This window comes from Microtus pennsylvanicus, chromosome 6, assembly GCF_037038515.1.
Source record: "Microtus pennsylvanicus isolate mMicPen1 chromosome 6, mMicPen1.hap1, whole genome shotgun sequence".
Lineage (NCBI taxonomy): Eukaryota > Metazoa > Chordata > Mammalia > Rodentia > Cricetidae > Microtus > Microtus pennsylvanicus.
In genome coordinates, this window is record NC_134584.1 from 112,497,562 (window position 1) to 112,514,719 (window position 17,158).

The 17,158-nt window shown below is 39.6% G+C and overlaps 1 protein-coding gene across 4 annotated transcripts in view; it reads left to right on the forward strand.

The window, feature by feature from the left end:
* The window catches only part of Cntnap4 (contactin associated protein family member 4), a 280,867-nt gene that overhangs the window by 191,120 nt on the left and 72,589 nt on the right, over positions 1-17,158 (forward strand). For all 4 annotated transcript variants that reach the window (XM_075977396.1, XM_075977397.1, XM_075977394.1 and 1 more), the window contains exons 11-12: positions 4,570-4,676; positions 8,550-8,669. In XM_075977396.1, coding sequence (XP_075833511.1) covers positions 4,570-4,676; positions 8,550-8,669 — 227 coding nt within the window. The remainder of the gene's footprint in view (positions 1-4,569; positions 4,677-8,549; positions 8,670-17,158) is intronic.

The window sequence follows — 17,158 nt, forward strand, 5'->3', positions numbered from 1 at the left end:
CCAGTCTTTCACATTTTATTTACAATTGTGAAAAGCCTCACCTGTCTAGTTTGAATGGAGTAAAACAGGCTCAGTAAGCTTTTGGAAGAAGATCAACAGGAAACAGCCCATGCACCATGACAATTGAAGGCTTTTTTGTTCATTTGGATTTTAGGCAAAACCATTGAAACAGTTCTGAGAAATTTTAAAGAAAGGTCACCTCTGTTGTCATTTTCAAATTGATTGTAAACTAAGGTTGGTACTGTTTTGATAGTTTATAAATGCCTTTTTTTTTTACTAGATTGTCATTGAGCTAAAATGTTTAAAAATTAAATTATGATAGTGTGTCTGAATGGGTTCCTGCCAATCTATAAGAATACTAAAAACATGAAATTAATGGTTGTAAAAGTATACACTTTATTTATTGATTGATCCCCAAACAGCAGAAGAATTACTTTAAGATTGTCTTTGAGTGTCAGGTGGCATAAGCACTTGGGAGGCAGAGGTAGGTGGATCTCTGTGGGTTGGAGGACAGCCTGGTCTACATCAACAACCCCCCCCCACCAAAAAAGATAAAGATTGTATTTATGACTACAAGGTCATGTTTGTAGTGAGACTACAGGGGAACTCTCTCCTGCCTCGGATTGTTTTGTTCTGTGAACGGTGGGCATCATATTTTTTAATCAAGGAGAAAATCAATAGCACTATTTTCAGCTAACATTGGAAAAAGCCTATAAGCAAAGCATCAGGTTCCTGCTTCAGTTCTGATCAGAGAGGAGACAGAAAGTCCACCTTAAATATGTTCTTTCAGGCTCTGTAGTTTATTTATTTTTTTTAATTGAAAATGGATGAGAGCATGGGAAGCCTTGGTCTCGATATATTATCCACTCTGACTTCTGAAAGGCGTCAGGGGTCTGGGGAGTTATTCGAGTCAAACCAGAAGTTCACAAATGTCTTCTGTTCCTGTTACTTTACCCGGGTTAGGGATATTGCCACTGTAGTGCCTCTAAACCAAATGTTACCTCCGACGTTTTCATTCAAATGTGATGTTTGGGTGGAGAGATGGCTCAGTCTGTAAAGTGTTTGCCTCACAAGTGTGAGGAGGACTCAAGCTCACTTCTGTACAATGCCAGGCATGGTGGCACACTTCTGTAACCTCAGCATTTGGGGTGGGGGTAGCTCAAGTTGGTCTCTGGAGCTCATTGGCTAGGCAGTCTAACTCAGCTGATGAACTTGGGTTCTGTCAGAGACCCTGTCTGAGAAAAACATACATGAAGAGCCATCAAGGAAAGAGATCAGTGTCACCCTTTGGCCCCACAGCTACGGGTACACACATATGTGCAGGTGCACCTGAAAACACGCAAATGCATATACTACATACAAACACCATACCACAGACACACCATGGACCACACATACACAGATTTTAAAATCTTGCAATTTTATCATCAATGAGGAGACATTTCACTGCCAGCAGAAGCTTGAGGAACACCCCCATAAGGGACCTCCACTTAGTTTTTGTAAAGCTAGAGTTTGACTACGCTGCTGAAAAGAATTCAGGACAAGTCAGAGTTAGATGGAGCTAATGTGTTTATTAAGAGGGGGAAAACGATAGGACATGTTAGCTCTAAGTGGTGGTGTTTAGAGAGAAACAGACACATGAGGACAATATATGCCTAAGACATAGGCAGGAGCTGGGGGAAGAGGAGGAGGAGGAGGAGGAGGAGGAGGAGGAAGAGGAGGAGGAGGAGGAGTAGGAGGAGGAGGAGGAGGAGGAGAGAGAAGAGTGTCTTTATAAAGACACACACACATACACACACAAGAATAATTCTGTAGCTTCCTAAGTAATGTTGTTCAAATGATGTACTTCACAGCAAATTTAAAACAAACAAAACAAAAAAAGCAACAAGAACAACAAAAAGCAAGCCATGCAGCTGTGGCACACACGTTTAATCCCAGCACTTAGGAGTTGGAGGCAGGCAGATCTCTGTGAGTTTGAGGCCAGACTGGTTTACAGAGTGAATTCCAGTACAGTTAAGTTTGTTACACAGAGAAACCTTGTGTCCTAAAACAAAACAAAACAAACCAACCAAACAAACAACAAATCAAAACAACAAAACAAAACCAAAAAATACCCAACAAACAAAATAAAACAAAGCAAATCCCCTCTTCCTCCCCTCCCCGAAAAACTACACAAGCTGGCTTATTTATTTTTCTTATGCTAAATCATCTTCCTTTGCAAGTGAACTTTTATTAGGTGTGTTATTTAAGATCAGGGAAGAGAGGAGTGCAGACACCATTAGACTTGAATGCGTGTTCGTTCTGGCCCTGAGTAAGCACGTCAACCTTGCATTTGGGATGTATCTATAAAAATAAGCACAACAAATTTTTGAAAGTTTAAAATTACATTTGCATGTGTGTATTCAGGTGTATGTATATGTGTGTGCCTGTGTGTTGGTCTTTGTGTGAGTCCGTGGTATCAATCTCAGGTCATCGGGTTTACAGCAAGTGCCTTTAGCCTCTGAGCCATCTTGCTGGCCCTTTATGAAATTCTGACTTTGACACTTGTGTTGAAATCTTGACTCTTAATCAGTAGAAAACAACACAGATTCCAGGACAAGCTTCTTTCCCTCCAGCGTCTCCTACTTCCTCCCATCTTCCCATCCTGCCTCAGATCCAAACAATTTAATGAGGATTTATTTCCTAACAGGTGATTGGCAGTGTGATTTTGTCACATTTGTTTGCTAGTCAGTGTTGATGGAAAATCACTGGGTTTCTATCCTTGTATGGAGACAGAGGATACAGGTTCTGCTATTGGTATCTGCATCCCAGTATCTCAAAGTGGTTGTCTTCCAGGGGCCCCTCCTGGGTCAGGAAACTGGTAAATGGTTGGAGACGATTTATTCCTCAAAGGGAACAAGAACTAATTCACAACAGAAAGGTCATTCATTCATTCATTCATTCATTCATTCATATTTTTTAGAGGAAATGCTCTAGGGAAAAGCAGCTCAGAAACTATAGCAACTTAGCTAACGCTTATCCAAGCTGAGAAGACTGTGGACTCATCTTCTTCCACCAGGAGTATTTCAGTCTACAGCAAAAGGTCTCAGCTCCTTCTCCCAAATGTCTCAGACCATCTTCACTATGTCCTGATGTCAAAAGATAGGCCCTTTAATTTTAAAAGTGGTTTATTTACGTTTAAATAACTTAATACAACTTAATAAGCATTTGCTTTCTAATGACTTATTCACCTTGGGAGAAATGATAGTGAGCTTGATGGCAAAGGTACAGGCAATATGTGACAAAATTCATACCATACTTGAAAATTATGTTAACTGAATAGATTTTAGATGTCTTTGCCACACAAACAAACAATGAGAAATATTAGGTAGCCAGGGGCTGGAGAGAAGCTTATCTGTTAAAAGCAAGGTCGACTTACAGAGTTGGTTTACTAACACCCATCTCAGGTGGCCCATAACCATGGGGATCTCCAGCTCTCAGGAACCCAATGCCCTCATCTGGCCTCCTCAGCCACCTGCACTCATGTGTGCGCATGCACACACACACAGTTTAAAATAAAATAAATTCTAAAAAATTAACTAGCTATGTGAGATGATACATATGTTAATCTGCTTCATTATATAACAGTTTTTTTTATTTGTAGCATCATGCTCTTTTCAGCTAATATACACAATGATTTTTTTTAAGGTCAAGTGATGCATATGAATTGAAAAGAAATATTTTAATTAAACACAATTCTTTAGTCTTTTGACTGTTGACCTATTTGGGCCCTGCACAGCTTTCAAAGCCTGGATTCAGATTAGATGATGTGCTAGGTTCTGTTTTTTATTCCCTGTTAGTTTCAAAAGATCCTCTTATTTTTTTTAAAAAAAATGAATTATTTATGATATAGTCTCTCAAACATAGGTTGTAATTAAAAGGATGCATTATGATTTAATACTGGAATTGAGCTACCTCAAAGAGGTAAGCCTCCTATGCTCTATACTTACTGAGTAGACCAGTTCTTTCTCTTAGACATTTACAATAACTGAGCAGTCCTTTTGATTTAGGTCCAGCACCAGAGAACACTCCAACACTGCCTGGCATATATGAATGTAGAACAAGCATTCTTGGACATTTCTAGTCCTGCAGATTGAGTACATAAAGACAGCCATTCCTTTTCTTTCCCTCTTTCTTTATCCTTTCCTCAGTCAATCTTCCTTCCCATATTCAAGCAGTGTAGTAACTCAGAATGATGGAACACCCTTTCATGTAAGCTGTTAATATTCTGGCTAGTATCGATGTCATGACATGGCATGTCACTTAGGGAAAATAAAGAGCTGTGATATGCTGAGACATGCTTAAGATTAAGTAGTCAGAGCTATTTGAGCACTGGCCAAACCCAGATGCCTTTAATGGCCCAAAGCTTAGTTCTGTCAGTTAAGTGTCTCAACAGCAGATTGTATAGCCCTTAGTCATGTGGAATTTACCCTCCACAGGGTTGGCATCTGTGTTTCACATGACCATATAAGAGTGATCAGTACTATGTTGTATCTCATCATGATTAAAAGCTTCTTCTCTTTCTCCTAGGTGTTTGCCCAACTCCTGTGAGCACGGTGGCGAGTGTTCTCAGTCTTGGAGCACCTTCTACTGTAACTGCACAAACACAGGGTACACAGGAGCCACTTGCCACAGCTGTAAGCCACACACACCTGCTTTCTCTTCTGCCTTCTGCTTCCTTTGCATTTCTTTGTCTGTTCTCTGGACTTATGTGACCTTGTACTGAGACACACAGCCTGAATTTCAGCATCCAACCAGTTTCTAGTTTCTAGTCCACATCACATTTCATTAAATTCCCAAAGTACAAACACATAATATAAAACAAGAAATAAGGGATTATATAGTTGGAATGGACAAAAATATGTACAGAAAGCAAAAAATATCTAAGGACAAAATAATACAATAATATGTAGATGGTGTGACTACTTTCTGGTACCTAACCTGGATGGTATTAGACTCTGAACTTCCTAGAAGTACAGTATAAGTTGGATCAGTTATTAGATTCTTTGTTGGTACTATGCGATAAAGATATTCTCAGAAACAGCATTGCATGGGCTGTGCTGGGGTTGGCTCTGGTATAGAGAGGCACTCCTCAAGGACATTTCAAAGGGCAGTATTTCATTTGGACGTTGCTAAGTGAGTTTCATAGACTGGCTTAGGTACACTATAAATTTGTTCTTACAGTTTGGTGCTGGAAGTTTAAGTTCATGTGGGTTCAAGGATTTGGCATCTAACAGCCTGCTTACTGGTTCACAAACTGTCATTTTCCCTCTGTATTCTCACCCAGCCCCAAGAGTGAACTCTGAACCCCATTGCCTATAATGAAGTCTTTGCTCTCATGATCTTGCCTCCCCCCAAATCTCTATCCCCTAAACCATCCTACCAGGAATTTGTCTTCTGTATGTGAATTTTGGGGGGCCACAAACCTTCAGTCTTAAATTCCCTTTAAGATTAGTAAATGAGGTTGATGGTAGTATAGTGGGTCAGATAATTATTATAGTAATCGTAGTTAATTTTACTGGGCACTTTCTATATTTCATCTGTGGGTTTAGCACTTTGTGCGTGCTGACTCATTTGGTTCTGATATCACCTTGTATGTTATATTGTTGTGAACTAGTTAGCTCATGATATAATTCAGCAATATTAATAAACTTCCTAAATTTGCTTAAGGGGTATAAGCAGGAGGATACTCCAGAGCTTGAGGTCACAGCCAATATATTTTCCTATGTTATAAACAATGTACCCTTTTTTTTTCTACTGAAATGTTTTCTACTGTAATTCTCACATTATTTTTGTGGTCCACTTGTTCAATAAAGGAGTGGCCCACATTTCCACCCTCCACACCCACTGTTTCATATTATTACTCAAATTCTAAGAAACACAGAAGCAAGGGTTGACTTGAAGCAAGAGCATTAGGTGCAAAGTCAATGACCTTACAAACCTGGACAGGTCAACCACACAACTCATTGTTGTGTATGTGTGTCCCTGCCTGAGTAGGAAACAGAATCCGAGGCTCTCAGCCCTGGACACCCTAGAGAGGACAAGAAGCTCTAGTTCAAGGGTAGAAAGACTGTGGTCAAGAGGACTTCTTGGTCCTATCAATCTCTCAAGGGTAATGACCAGCTACTGGTTATATATATTACAGCGCCTCAATCAGATTCTACAAACACTCACAGGAGATGAAACTTCACCTAACTTGTCACCAGAGGCCAAATTGCTCAATCATGTTACCCAGTTACTGAGAGATGGTGCATTTTAATTTTTATAACTTTTATCATTTCCATTATAATGTCTGACTCAAATTTGACAGTTATTAAATGCATTGTAATTGACTCTGCAGGCTGCATTGTCATTAATAAGGGAATGTAACTATAAACACAAACAGCTCTGAGGAGAAACTTGAATGGGAAATAAAAAGGTCATTTGACATGTGACCCATAATGGGATTCAAAAACCAACAGATTAGGTTATAGAGCAAGGTGCTTAAATGGATCTGGAGGGTTTCTGTCAATGATGCTCTGAGAAACAAGGTGAGAATGATGCTACTGGTCATAGTGGTGAGACAAATATGGAGTCTTCTAAAGGTTCTGTTAGAATCCCAGCAGTTGGAAGGCTGAGGCAGGGGCATCATGGCTTAGAGGCTAGACTGAGCTCATATAGAGAGTTTGTTTTTAAAAAGGAAAGGTTTAAATTAGAAAGTAACTGTCACATCATAGAAGATCAGTTAGTGAATATCAAAACAAAAGTTTTTCCTGTTTGGGGCTGGAGAGATGACTTGTCAATAAGAACAAGTATTGCTCTTGCAGAAGATCTGAATTCTGCTACCAAGAACCTCTTGAGCTAGCTCACAACCTTCTGGAATTCCAGGTCCAAGGGATCTAACACTTGTGGCCTCCAAAGGCACCCGAACTCATGTGCACATACTCCACCACACACACACACACACACACACACACACACGTAATAAAAAACAATGGACCTGTAGATTTGACTTAGCATTTAAGAGCAAGTAATGCTGTTCTTCCAGGGCACCCGAGTTTTAGATTCCAGCATCTGGACCAGGTGGCTCAAAAGTTCCTCTAACACCAGCTCCAGGGAGATCTGACTCTTCTGGCCTCCTTGGGCATCTGTATACACACGCACACACACACACACACACACACACACACACACACACACACACACACACACACACACCACACCACACCTTCATGTAATTAAAAATAATAGAAGTAAATCTTAAAACATATAAAAATAAATATTAAAAAGCATTTCTATTATTCTTGCCTACCTCTGCTTTGGGGAACCCATCACCATTCCAAAGTAATGTGTATGTCTTTGGGAAACACTTTTAAGGCATTTATGACCGTATGCATATGCTCTCAGAAATATAAAGCTAACCATTTTACATGCCCACTTCGGTGCACAATGCATATTGCTACAAACTACTGTGTGCTTATGTTTCCATCTATGTAATTTAAATATGATAAGTGAAAGCATCATATGGTAGGGCTGGGTGGAAGGAAAGTTCCAGAATTATTTGTAAAATTTGTAACTTTGCACAAATTAGCTGTAATGTTTCATGTGGCCTAAACATTCATTAAGACTATTGTCAAAAATTTTAAATTAATTCAGGGAGACTACCCAGGGATTTGTTTTATTTCAGATTTCATGGAATAAAAACCTTAATGGAAGTTACTGGTACATTTGGCCAGGCATTCATTGAGAGGCGTACATTTCACAGCTGTTAATATCAAACCTTATGCGTGGCAAATATATACGCCTATAATAAAAAATTCAATTATGGATCAAAACACAATGAGACCACTTGGGGGCATATTTCATATGAATATTTCCTCTGCTTTGAATCTTAATTGTGTTGAATGCTCATTAAACAGCATTAGAGAAGTTTCATAATTACATTTAAAGCTATAGATGAGGAACTTCGTGAATCGTTTTTCCCTTCGAAGAAAAATGTTTACCTTTAGCTAAGTTGATGTGAGAAAGTAGCATAGTTCAAACATTATTTAAAATGTTCCCATTGCATAATTATTGGGTAGCACCTGATTCGTTCTGAAGGTCACACTACTGTGCCTTCAGATGTTAGGTTATTACAAGGTGATGCTAGAATTAGATATTCTGAAACGGGAACCACAAGCTCCCTCGTTATACTTACAAAGGTCTTAACATTTAAATAGCTGCCTTCTTTTCCCTAGTTCTCTTTACTATAAAAAGTAAGGTAAATTTTCATTTTGATCTAACAATCTCCTTCTCCTTTGGTGATAAAAGTGTCATAAAATACAACCTCATTTTTTTGTATGTTACCCCTTTCATCCATATTAATTTGAAAAGAAAAGAAGGATGGATTTTGTTTTAAAATAGAAATGTTACCTGTTCTCTTGGCTAGTGAAGCAGATAGACTTGGGGATCTCCTGTAAAAAATCTCTTAAAGGTTGAGAGATTTGTTTCGTGTTGTTTCATTTATGATGTCTCTCTTTCCTCTCACACAGCCGTCTATGAGCAGTCATGTGAAGCCTATAAGCACCGTGGAAATGCTTCTGGCTTTTACTACGTAGACTCGGATGGAAGTGGGCCTCTGCAACCATTTCTGCTATACTGCAATATGACTGGTAAGTTAACACACTTCCGTTTCCTAGTTAAATCTGCTTCAATGAACTAATTTTACAAAATTAAAATGACATAAGTGTGACATTGATCTAATTTGCAACATGGTTGAAATGGGCATTTGTTCTGGCTTCATTTCTGTTGCTGTGGTAAAACACCCTGACAAGAGACAATTTAGGAGAGAGAGGCTTTATTTTAGTGTATAGTTCTAAATTATAGTCTATTATTTTGGGGGAAGTCATGGCAACAAGAGCTTGAGGTAACTAGTTACATCCTACCCACAGTCAGGGACAGAGATCATAAATATATCCATGCTTGGTGCCCAGCTAGCCGTTACTATCTTGCATAGTCTAGGGAATGGTGCCGCCCATGGTGACCTCGGACTCTAGAAGACAATTATCCATAGAGATGCACACAGACCAACCTGATCTAGCTAATCCTTCACTGAGACTCTCTCCCCAGGAGATTCTAGATTGTGGCCAGTGACAACGAAAACTAACTGTCACAGTACTATTTGGTAAAAAGCAACATGAATATTTAACAGACTTGTTAAATGTTAATAATTTACAATATTGTTAGTCTATGTGCATATGGTAACTGAGCAATATAGCTAATGAAAACGTTTGCTATTGTGTCTCAGAACACTAGACTTTGTGACAGCAATCAAAACCCAGAAAAAAAAACTGAATAAGATACATTGTTATAAATACATGTAGCCATGAAATTTATTTGTTTTCTAGAAATTGTATTCTATATAAACTCCGAGAGAAATTAATAGTCAAAGAAAAATGTGTTTGATTAACTTCAACCTTTACCTATGCTACAAAAGAAAACAGAGTGGTCATAGACTTTCAATGTCAGTAACAGATTACAAGTACAAACAGCTGCTCTCCTCTTGCCAGCACGAACACCCTTCTGCTCACCATGGAATAGGAGAGCTAACCCAATACAAGAGAGAGAGAGAAAAACTTAAGGATGGAAAAGTATGACCTATGCTTTTCATTATTCATAGGTAGTTAAATTATATGTTCAGAACATTCTGAAAAGCCATAGTAAATGATTTTAATTTACAATGATTACTGGATTCCAAATTAACATAAAATTGTTTGTTTCTCTATACCAGTAGTATGCAATTAGAAAATGACCTTTTAGAAGATCGTATCTCCAAGATACGATCAAGCTCCCAAATTGTATTAAATACAATAGAGGATATGCAAGCTTTCTCACGGATAGGTGTAAAATGCCCTTTATATGATTTAAAATCCTAGAGGAATAGAGGAATATAAAATTTTCATTAATTAAGAGACTCAACATTGTAAAATGTCAGTTCTTGCAAGATTGATATTGATTTTTAGTACAAACCTAAATTAAAATTCCAGCGGGGAGTGTGTTTGTAGGTTGTTGTTATTATTTTTGGTGAGAATGGGTAATAAGCAGATTTTATACTTTGTGGGCACACATGAAAGGGTCAGAAACAAGTCAGTTTTGAAGAACAGAGCGGAAGGACTCAGTTTTATCAGATATAAACACTGTTAACTGAAACAAAAGAGAGACTTCATAAACAGATTTCCTATGTGTAGATAACTGAGGTTTTACCAAGGTGATACTGATGGGTGACGAGGAAGATAACCTTTTCAACAATTGATACCAAGGGAAATTGTACATAAACACCAAAAAGAGAAGGCATGTTTATCCTTCCTTTATCAAACACAAAATGATGAATTCTGGGTGTATTGTTATGTCCAATATGACAGCCACATACTACTTAAATTAAGATTAGTGCCAAGGTTCAATGAATTCAATTGTAATTTACCAATACAAGCAAATGAGTACTGTAACTAAAAGCAAATAATTGCTTATTAAGTTCTAACCTGTATAGTAGTAAGGAATACACTGGTCATCATCACAGAACATTTCCTCCAGGTCAGGAAGTTACCCCACACAACATTGCAGCAGGACATCTGGATTTGTGAAGCAAGCAAAGGAAAGGGACAATTTTGAGTCAAGCATCGTTTTGGAGGAAGATTTGCCCCTGGAAATCTAGTTGCGAATATCCAAAGAAACAACCTTCCAGATAGAAGCGATAACAAATACTAAGTCCTTAGACCTCTAGGCATATGCAGAAACCAGCAGCAAACCCATGTTAGCTTGAGGATGACTAGGGAGGAGGGCCCAGTGAAGGATGAGGAGAGTCAACTAGACGGCATAAGAAGTGAGTGAGACAAGATGCGTACATTTCAAGCAGTCATATATGAAGTGTTCGACCTGTCCTCTTCTGACAGGACCATAGCTGCTCTCATGTTGGCTAATGCCTGTCCAGGGGCAAAAATACAATAGATACAGAGTGGAAGTTAGGAGACCATTTTGAAAGCATAGATGTATTCGCTATTTCCCTACTGTTTTGATAAAAGTAAGACAACTTATAGAAGGAACAGGTTTGCAGGGTAGGGGGGCTATAGTTCTAGAGTGCAGATTCCATGATGGCAGAGCAGAGGTAGCAGGCAGCAGGTGGCTGAAGCTGCAGCAAGGAACCCACATTTCAAGCCACAAACAGAAAACACAGAGTGAGCGCTCAACGCGGCGTGAGTCTTCTGAAATCACAACACCTGCCCTCAGTGACAGGCTTTCCCACACATCACACTTCTTAATCCTTCTCAAAGAAACACCATCTGGGGACCACGTCTTCCCATGCTAGGGACTTAAGGAGGATGGTTCATGCGAACCCTCAGAGCAGATGTCCAGGGACAAGCTGATGGTGGTGCTATTGCCCCTGAACATTACCAATGCAGATGGGGCAAAGAAACTCGCCTTGTGTGTGGAATACACATGAGTCATGAGAAAACCCAAAGAACCATGATCTACTTAGACAACCAAAGTATGAATGTTATCGGAGATGAGATCAGGAAAGGTTTGAAGAACGGAGAGAAGAAACTCCATATAATTCAGGTTCAGTTGAAGATGTCTGTCGCACAATCAAACAATATGTTAAGGAGATAGCTGGAGAGGCGAAACAATAGGTCTTCCCTAACACATAGTTCTCAAAACGACAGGGTATGGTCTGCATGATACATATTCCCAGACAGTAGCCAGGGCTTTCTGCCTCGTAGATCAAGAGGGCCATAGAACCATAGATACTCTTTCCAAATTATTTTATGTACACAGGTTTCGAGTTTCTGTTTTACACCTAAGACTCTCAAATTTTTGGATGACTAGACGAATTTACCCTGTAAAAATTAAAAAAACTGAAAAAAGAGTTCACAAAGAACAAAAGAAAACTGTCCATGTAAGCTATGCACTTGAGTGTCCCAATTAATTTTTAAACTTGTCCAGTTTGTATAAGACAGATTGAGTCAGAATTAACAGCAATGCCCCTGCAAAACTAATAATCTTGTGGCACCATAAATGCTTCATGAGCCATTCATCTACATACAGCGAGGCCTAAGTTGTGATACTAAAAATTAGATTTCCGTAAATAATAAATATCTCTGGGTTTTGAGGCTTCCAGGAACACACACATGCTCACATGCGTGCACACGCACAAAGAGTGGCGGGGGTAGAGGTAGGGGAAGTTAGTTGTTTCTTGATTTGTGGTCATCATGTTCCATAAAATAACCATGGACATTAGATTAAAAAGTACTAAATCATTGCTCCTAAGAGGAGCATAGTAAGATAGGTTTTCAAGAGTCTTTGGTATTGCTGTATTCTCTTCAATAAATCAATACTTAATCTTGTTTTATATGTGTTTAAGGTTAAGGAAATCTCTCTCTTTTTCACACACACACACACACACACACACACACACACACACACACACAGAGAGAGAGAGAGAGAGAGAGAGAGAGAGAGAGAGAGAGAGAGAGAGAGATCTGTGATTCATTAACATTGAATTTGTTACCCAAAGCATTGTAATTCACATCTGGGCAGTGCTAATCTAATATATTTTATGTTCCAGTCATGGTTTGATCCTAGTGATAATCCTCAGTGCCTCGGCAGCATTAGGCAACCATTTTAAACAGCAATCTCACCAATCAGAGAAGGGGGAAGGATTACAAAATAGACCATAACTACATTCGTTTATGATATGAGAACCGAAACAGGAGACAGGGAGCAGCTATTTCTTGAGCTTTAGCTGGGAATACATAGATTGAGAACTCAAATTGCTGCTACTCTGTGCATGTCTACAGATGAATGGAGAATGTTGGGGTTACAAATAAATTTTGAGCAAGTGGGCGAATTCAGAAATAATAAAGATCTATAAATGATGGGACCCACTATCTCATATGCTGCCATGGATAATAATTCAGGCAGGCATCACCAAATGCAAATTACTGAATTACATCTGCCAGATGTTGAGGGCAGAGACACATTTGTTCAGGGACAGCTACATGTCTCCAGAAGCTTCAGACTATTGAAACGTAGTCCAACAAAAGAAGCAACTCAGAATATAACAACCCCCAGCACGAAGCAGGAGAAGCACTGTGTTATAATGTGAAACTCTCCTTGGATTTTTATTTTTCTTTTTTTCCTTTTATTTTATTTTAAAAAAGAAAACAAACATATCTTTTTTTTTTTTCATTTTACATACCAATCCCAGTTCCCACTCTCTCCCCTCCTCCAATTCCTTCCACCTTCCCTTCACCCCTGCCATCCACCCCTCAGAGAGGATAAGGCACAATGCTTTGAAAAACCAAGGCCCTCCCTACTATATCTAGGCTAAGCAAGGTGTCCATTCAAAGAGAATGGGTTCCAAAAAGCCAGTACACGCAGTAGGGATAGTTCAATTTACAGTTCTTAGATCATACTCCATTGCAGGAAGGAACCTGGAGGTTTTTTATTTTTGCAAATGAGGAAACCAAGACTCAGCAATTGCCAGTGTGGTAGGTTGGCGGTATCAGGTGGGAACAGGCAAGAACACAAACCTTAGTACCTTTTCTTGCAGCCTGGAGCCTTTTCCATGTTTGATCAGTGCCTTGTTCCTTGTCTCGTTTTGTTACTCAAATCAGGGAGAGCAGTCAAGAATACCAGGCACAGTGCTGATTCAATGACTTTCAAATGCGTGGCTTAGAAAACGAATAGACGTTTGAAATCAGTGTGAAGGAAACGATTCCAAGTAGATTAAAAGAACCCGAAGCATTACCAGCTAACTGACACAAACAAGCAAACAAAAATCCCGATTTCGAATGGGTAATTTCTTAAGTCACATTAAAGACCAAATTTCTTTGCCAATTGAGCATCCTAAATATAATTTAAAAATGGAATTAGATGGGTCCCTGGCGATGTTGCTGTTTGGTGGAAGGCGGTTGTATTCCACTCTAAACTCATTGTGTTTGCTTTAATGAAATAGTTTTATGTTTAAGCGGTTTCTCTTTATCAAATGTTGCATTGTAGAGAAGATTGCTTCAGCCAGAGCTGAAGCCAGGGCTTTCCAACCCTTGACAAGTGGAAATGCTGTGTCTTCAACTCCCCACTCCCTCCTGTACTGTCAGGGCTTTCTGGGCTTGAATCTCTGCCTTTCTACCAGGCAGATCCATGTAATTTTATCATAATGATGTGGAGATATCAAGGTTTCTTGGAAAAAAGGAGTCTTTCTGGGGGAGCTTGTGTTCCAAAAAAAATTTTGATGGCTTCCAAAGCTCTCCCAAGCCTGTGACTTTCAGATTTTTGTAAATTCACAGAATGAGATTCTCAGGCAGAGTGGGAGTTTTAGGGTGAGCTTTATCACAGATGCATAGATGAGACCTTAGTAGAGAGAAGGAGAGCCACATCGTTTGAGCTAGGCATGGAGGTCGACCGCATGGCAGGGAGGAGAGCTTCAGATTCTGAAAACAAAGTCCAAAGTACCAAAGGCAGCACAGCACAGGCAGGCTCTGGCTGGCATCTGAAAGAGGACCCAGAAGAAAGGAAAGAGAGGAAGTGACGTTTTTCTGAGTCAGGACACAGAAACCTGGGCAGACCCAACAGAACCTCCTGTGCCTTATAGAGACTGTACTAGTGGGTAGGAATCCTGGGAAGGAAAATACGTTTTCTGTTAAAGAGATAATTGTTCCTTCTATCTCATTAGCATGGATTAATTTAAACTTGTCTTCTTGGCTATGCCCAACTAGATGAACTCTTAAGGGAGGAGACTTCCATTCCTTTAACTGGAAAACAACTTTTATTTAATGGGCTCTCAGAGCTTTTCTAACAATAAGACAAGTGTGCTAGGTCTAACAAAAGTAGCGTAATTGTTTTTACTTTGGAGATTTCAGACTTCAAGGTTTGTTAGGAGCCATGTAGGTTAGGGTTGTTAGGAGCCATATAGGTTAGGGTTTGTTAGGAGCCATGTAGGCTAACAGGGCGCCTTTGCTAGAAGGCAGCTAGCTGTGCATGCATTAATGCTGTACCCCGTGCACTAGCGGGCCCTGCTTTTCTTCCCTCTTGCTTTCCAGAATGCACTACTCCCTACCTGCTCTTTCCAGTCTTTAGCACATCTATCACCCTCTGCTATTAAACACGAGGCACCACAGCTTTGCAACTGTGTTGCTTAAACAGCAGGTTTTTTTTCTTTATACTGTTATCACCCTAAAAAATAGCAGCCAGCCTCAGGTAAATCAAGGCCTTAATTACTCAGTTGCTTTATTTACAATTCATAGTATTAGCAATCTCTGCAGGGAGAGACACTGGCAAACTCAAATTACCATTCTATTTTTTATTTTAAGTCCGTAGATTTTTCTGCCCGTTTCAGCAGTCTCTTCTTGTTCATTATTGGCCTGTGTCTCCTTACTCCATAACTCTTGTTGCATTTAGCAAGGAATAATTTTTCAGAAATGAAAAGCTTAACTCTAAAATAGGCATTAAGGTAAATACTTAAGAGCAGATTTTAGAGATTTTGTTGAATGTATTATCAGCGAAGAGATGAGTTCCCTGTTAAAGCTGGTTCAAAAGAGAAATCAAATAACAGACACTCAGACACATTAGAAATATTAATATTATTGTGTAAGGGGAGGCCACATCGGTTTCTTTCCCTGCAGGGGAGGCAAGTCAATAGATTGTCAATCAAATGGTAGTTGCTTGTCTAGCCACAGGACTTACTAGTAACCTGCAAGGAAATAATGTTATTCTTTCTAAGAACGTTAGATAAACTGGCAACAAGCACAACAGTTAAACAAAACAACACACATACACAGAACGACTAGGAGGTTGAAAGGTGGTCAAAGGTAGGCTTGTCTTGGAAGTTCCAGATAGGAATCTGCTCTATGGACATTTAAAGGCTTGTCTGCTGCCCACTCTTAGGGGTAATTGATATCAAAGGACTTGTAACTTCCCCGGTACAGATTTGTTGTACTCTAGAGCCACAGTGCTCCTCACGATGGAAGGGGTATACCCATCATCCTCCAGACGACATGTGCCTCTCATGTCTGGGCTCCTGTCTTGTGATTTAGCTGCAGCACACACAGGGGCATATGGCACTCAGGGTCATGGCATGTGGGAAATTGGGGTGTGAGGAATCTAAGCTGTTAAGAGTCCCTGTAAGAAATGGTCCCCAATAAAGAGTACTTCCAGGTCAGTGAGGAAAGGCAGATGGGTAAGTAGATGCTAGTAGGTGACGGAAGGATGACCTAGGTGATGGAAGGATGACCTAGGTGATGGAAGGATGACCTAGGTGACGGAAGGATGACCTAGGTGACGGAAGGATGACCTAGGTGATGGAAGGATGGCCTAGGTGACGGAAGGATGACCTAGGTGACGGAAGGATGGCCTAGGTGACGGAAGGATGGCCTAGGTGACGGAAGGATGACCTAGGTGACGGAAGGATGGCCTAGGTGACGGAAGGATGGCCTAGGTGACGGAAGGATGGCCTAGGTGACGGAAGGATGGCCTAGGTGACGGAAGGATGACCTAGGTGACGGAAGGATGACCTAGGTGACGGAAGGATGACCTAGGTGACGGAAGGATGACCTAGGTGACGGAAGGATGACCTAGGTGATGGAAGGATGGCCTAGGTGACGGAAGGATGGCCTGTGACAGATAGATGATAGATGGATAGATGGTAAATGAATGTATGCTTGGGGACAGATAGATACACAGATGATGGCTTATAGATGGATAGATAGATAGTTGGCTGATAAATGGAAGATATTCATTATATATTATGTATGAGTAGACAGATAGATAAATAGATAGATAGATAGATGAAAGTTTATAGATGAATTTTATCCAAGTGATAGATAAAGAATAGGTAAATAAGATATGAGTATATGATAGACTTTGATGAATGGATGATTGATAGATTATATATGAATGGATAGATGGCTTGGCAGATAAATGGATTAATAAATAATATGTAGACATGGTAAATAGGTGAATGACAGTTGGATAGGTTTTAGATAGATTATAGATGAATGAATAATATATATATATAGTTGATGCATAGCTGGTAGATGGATATATGATAGGTAAAAGATGGATAGGTAATAGATACAAAGATGATAACGAACAGATACATCTATAGAAG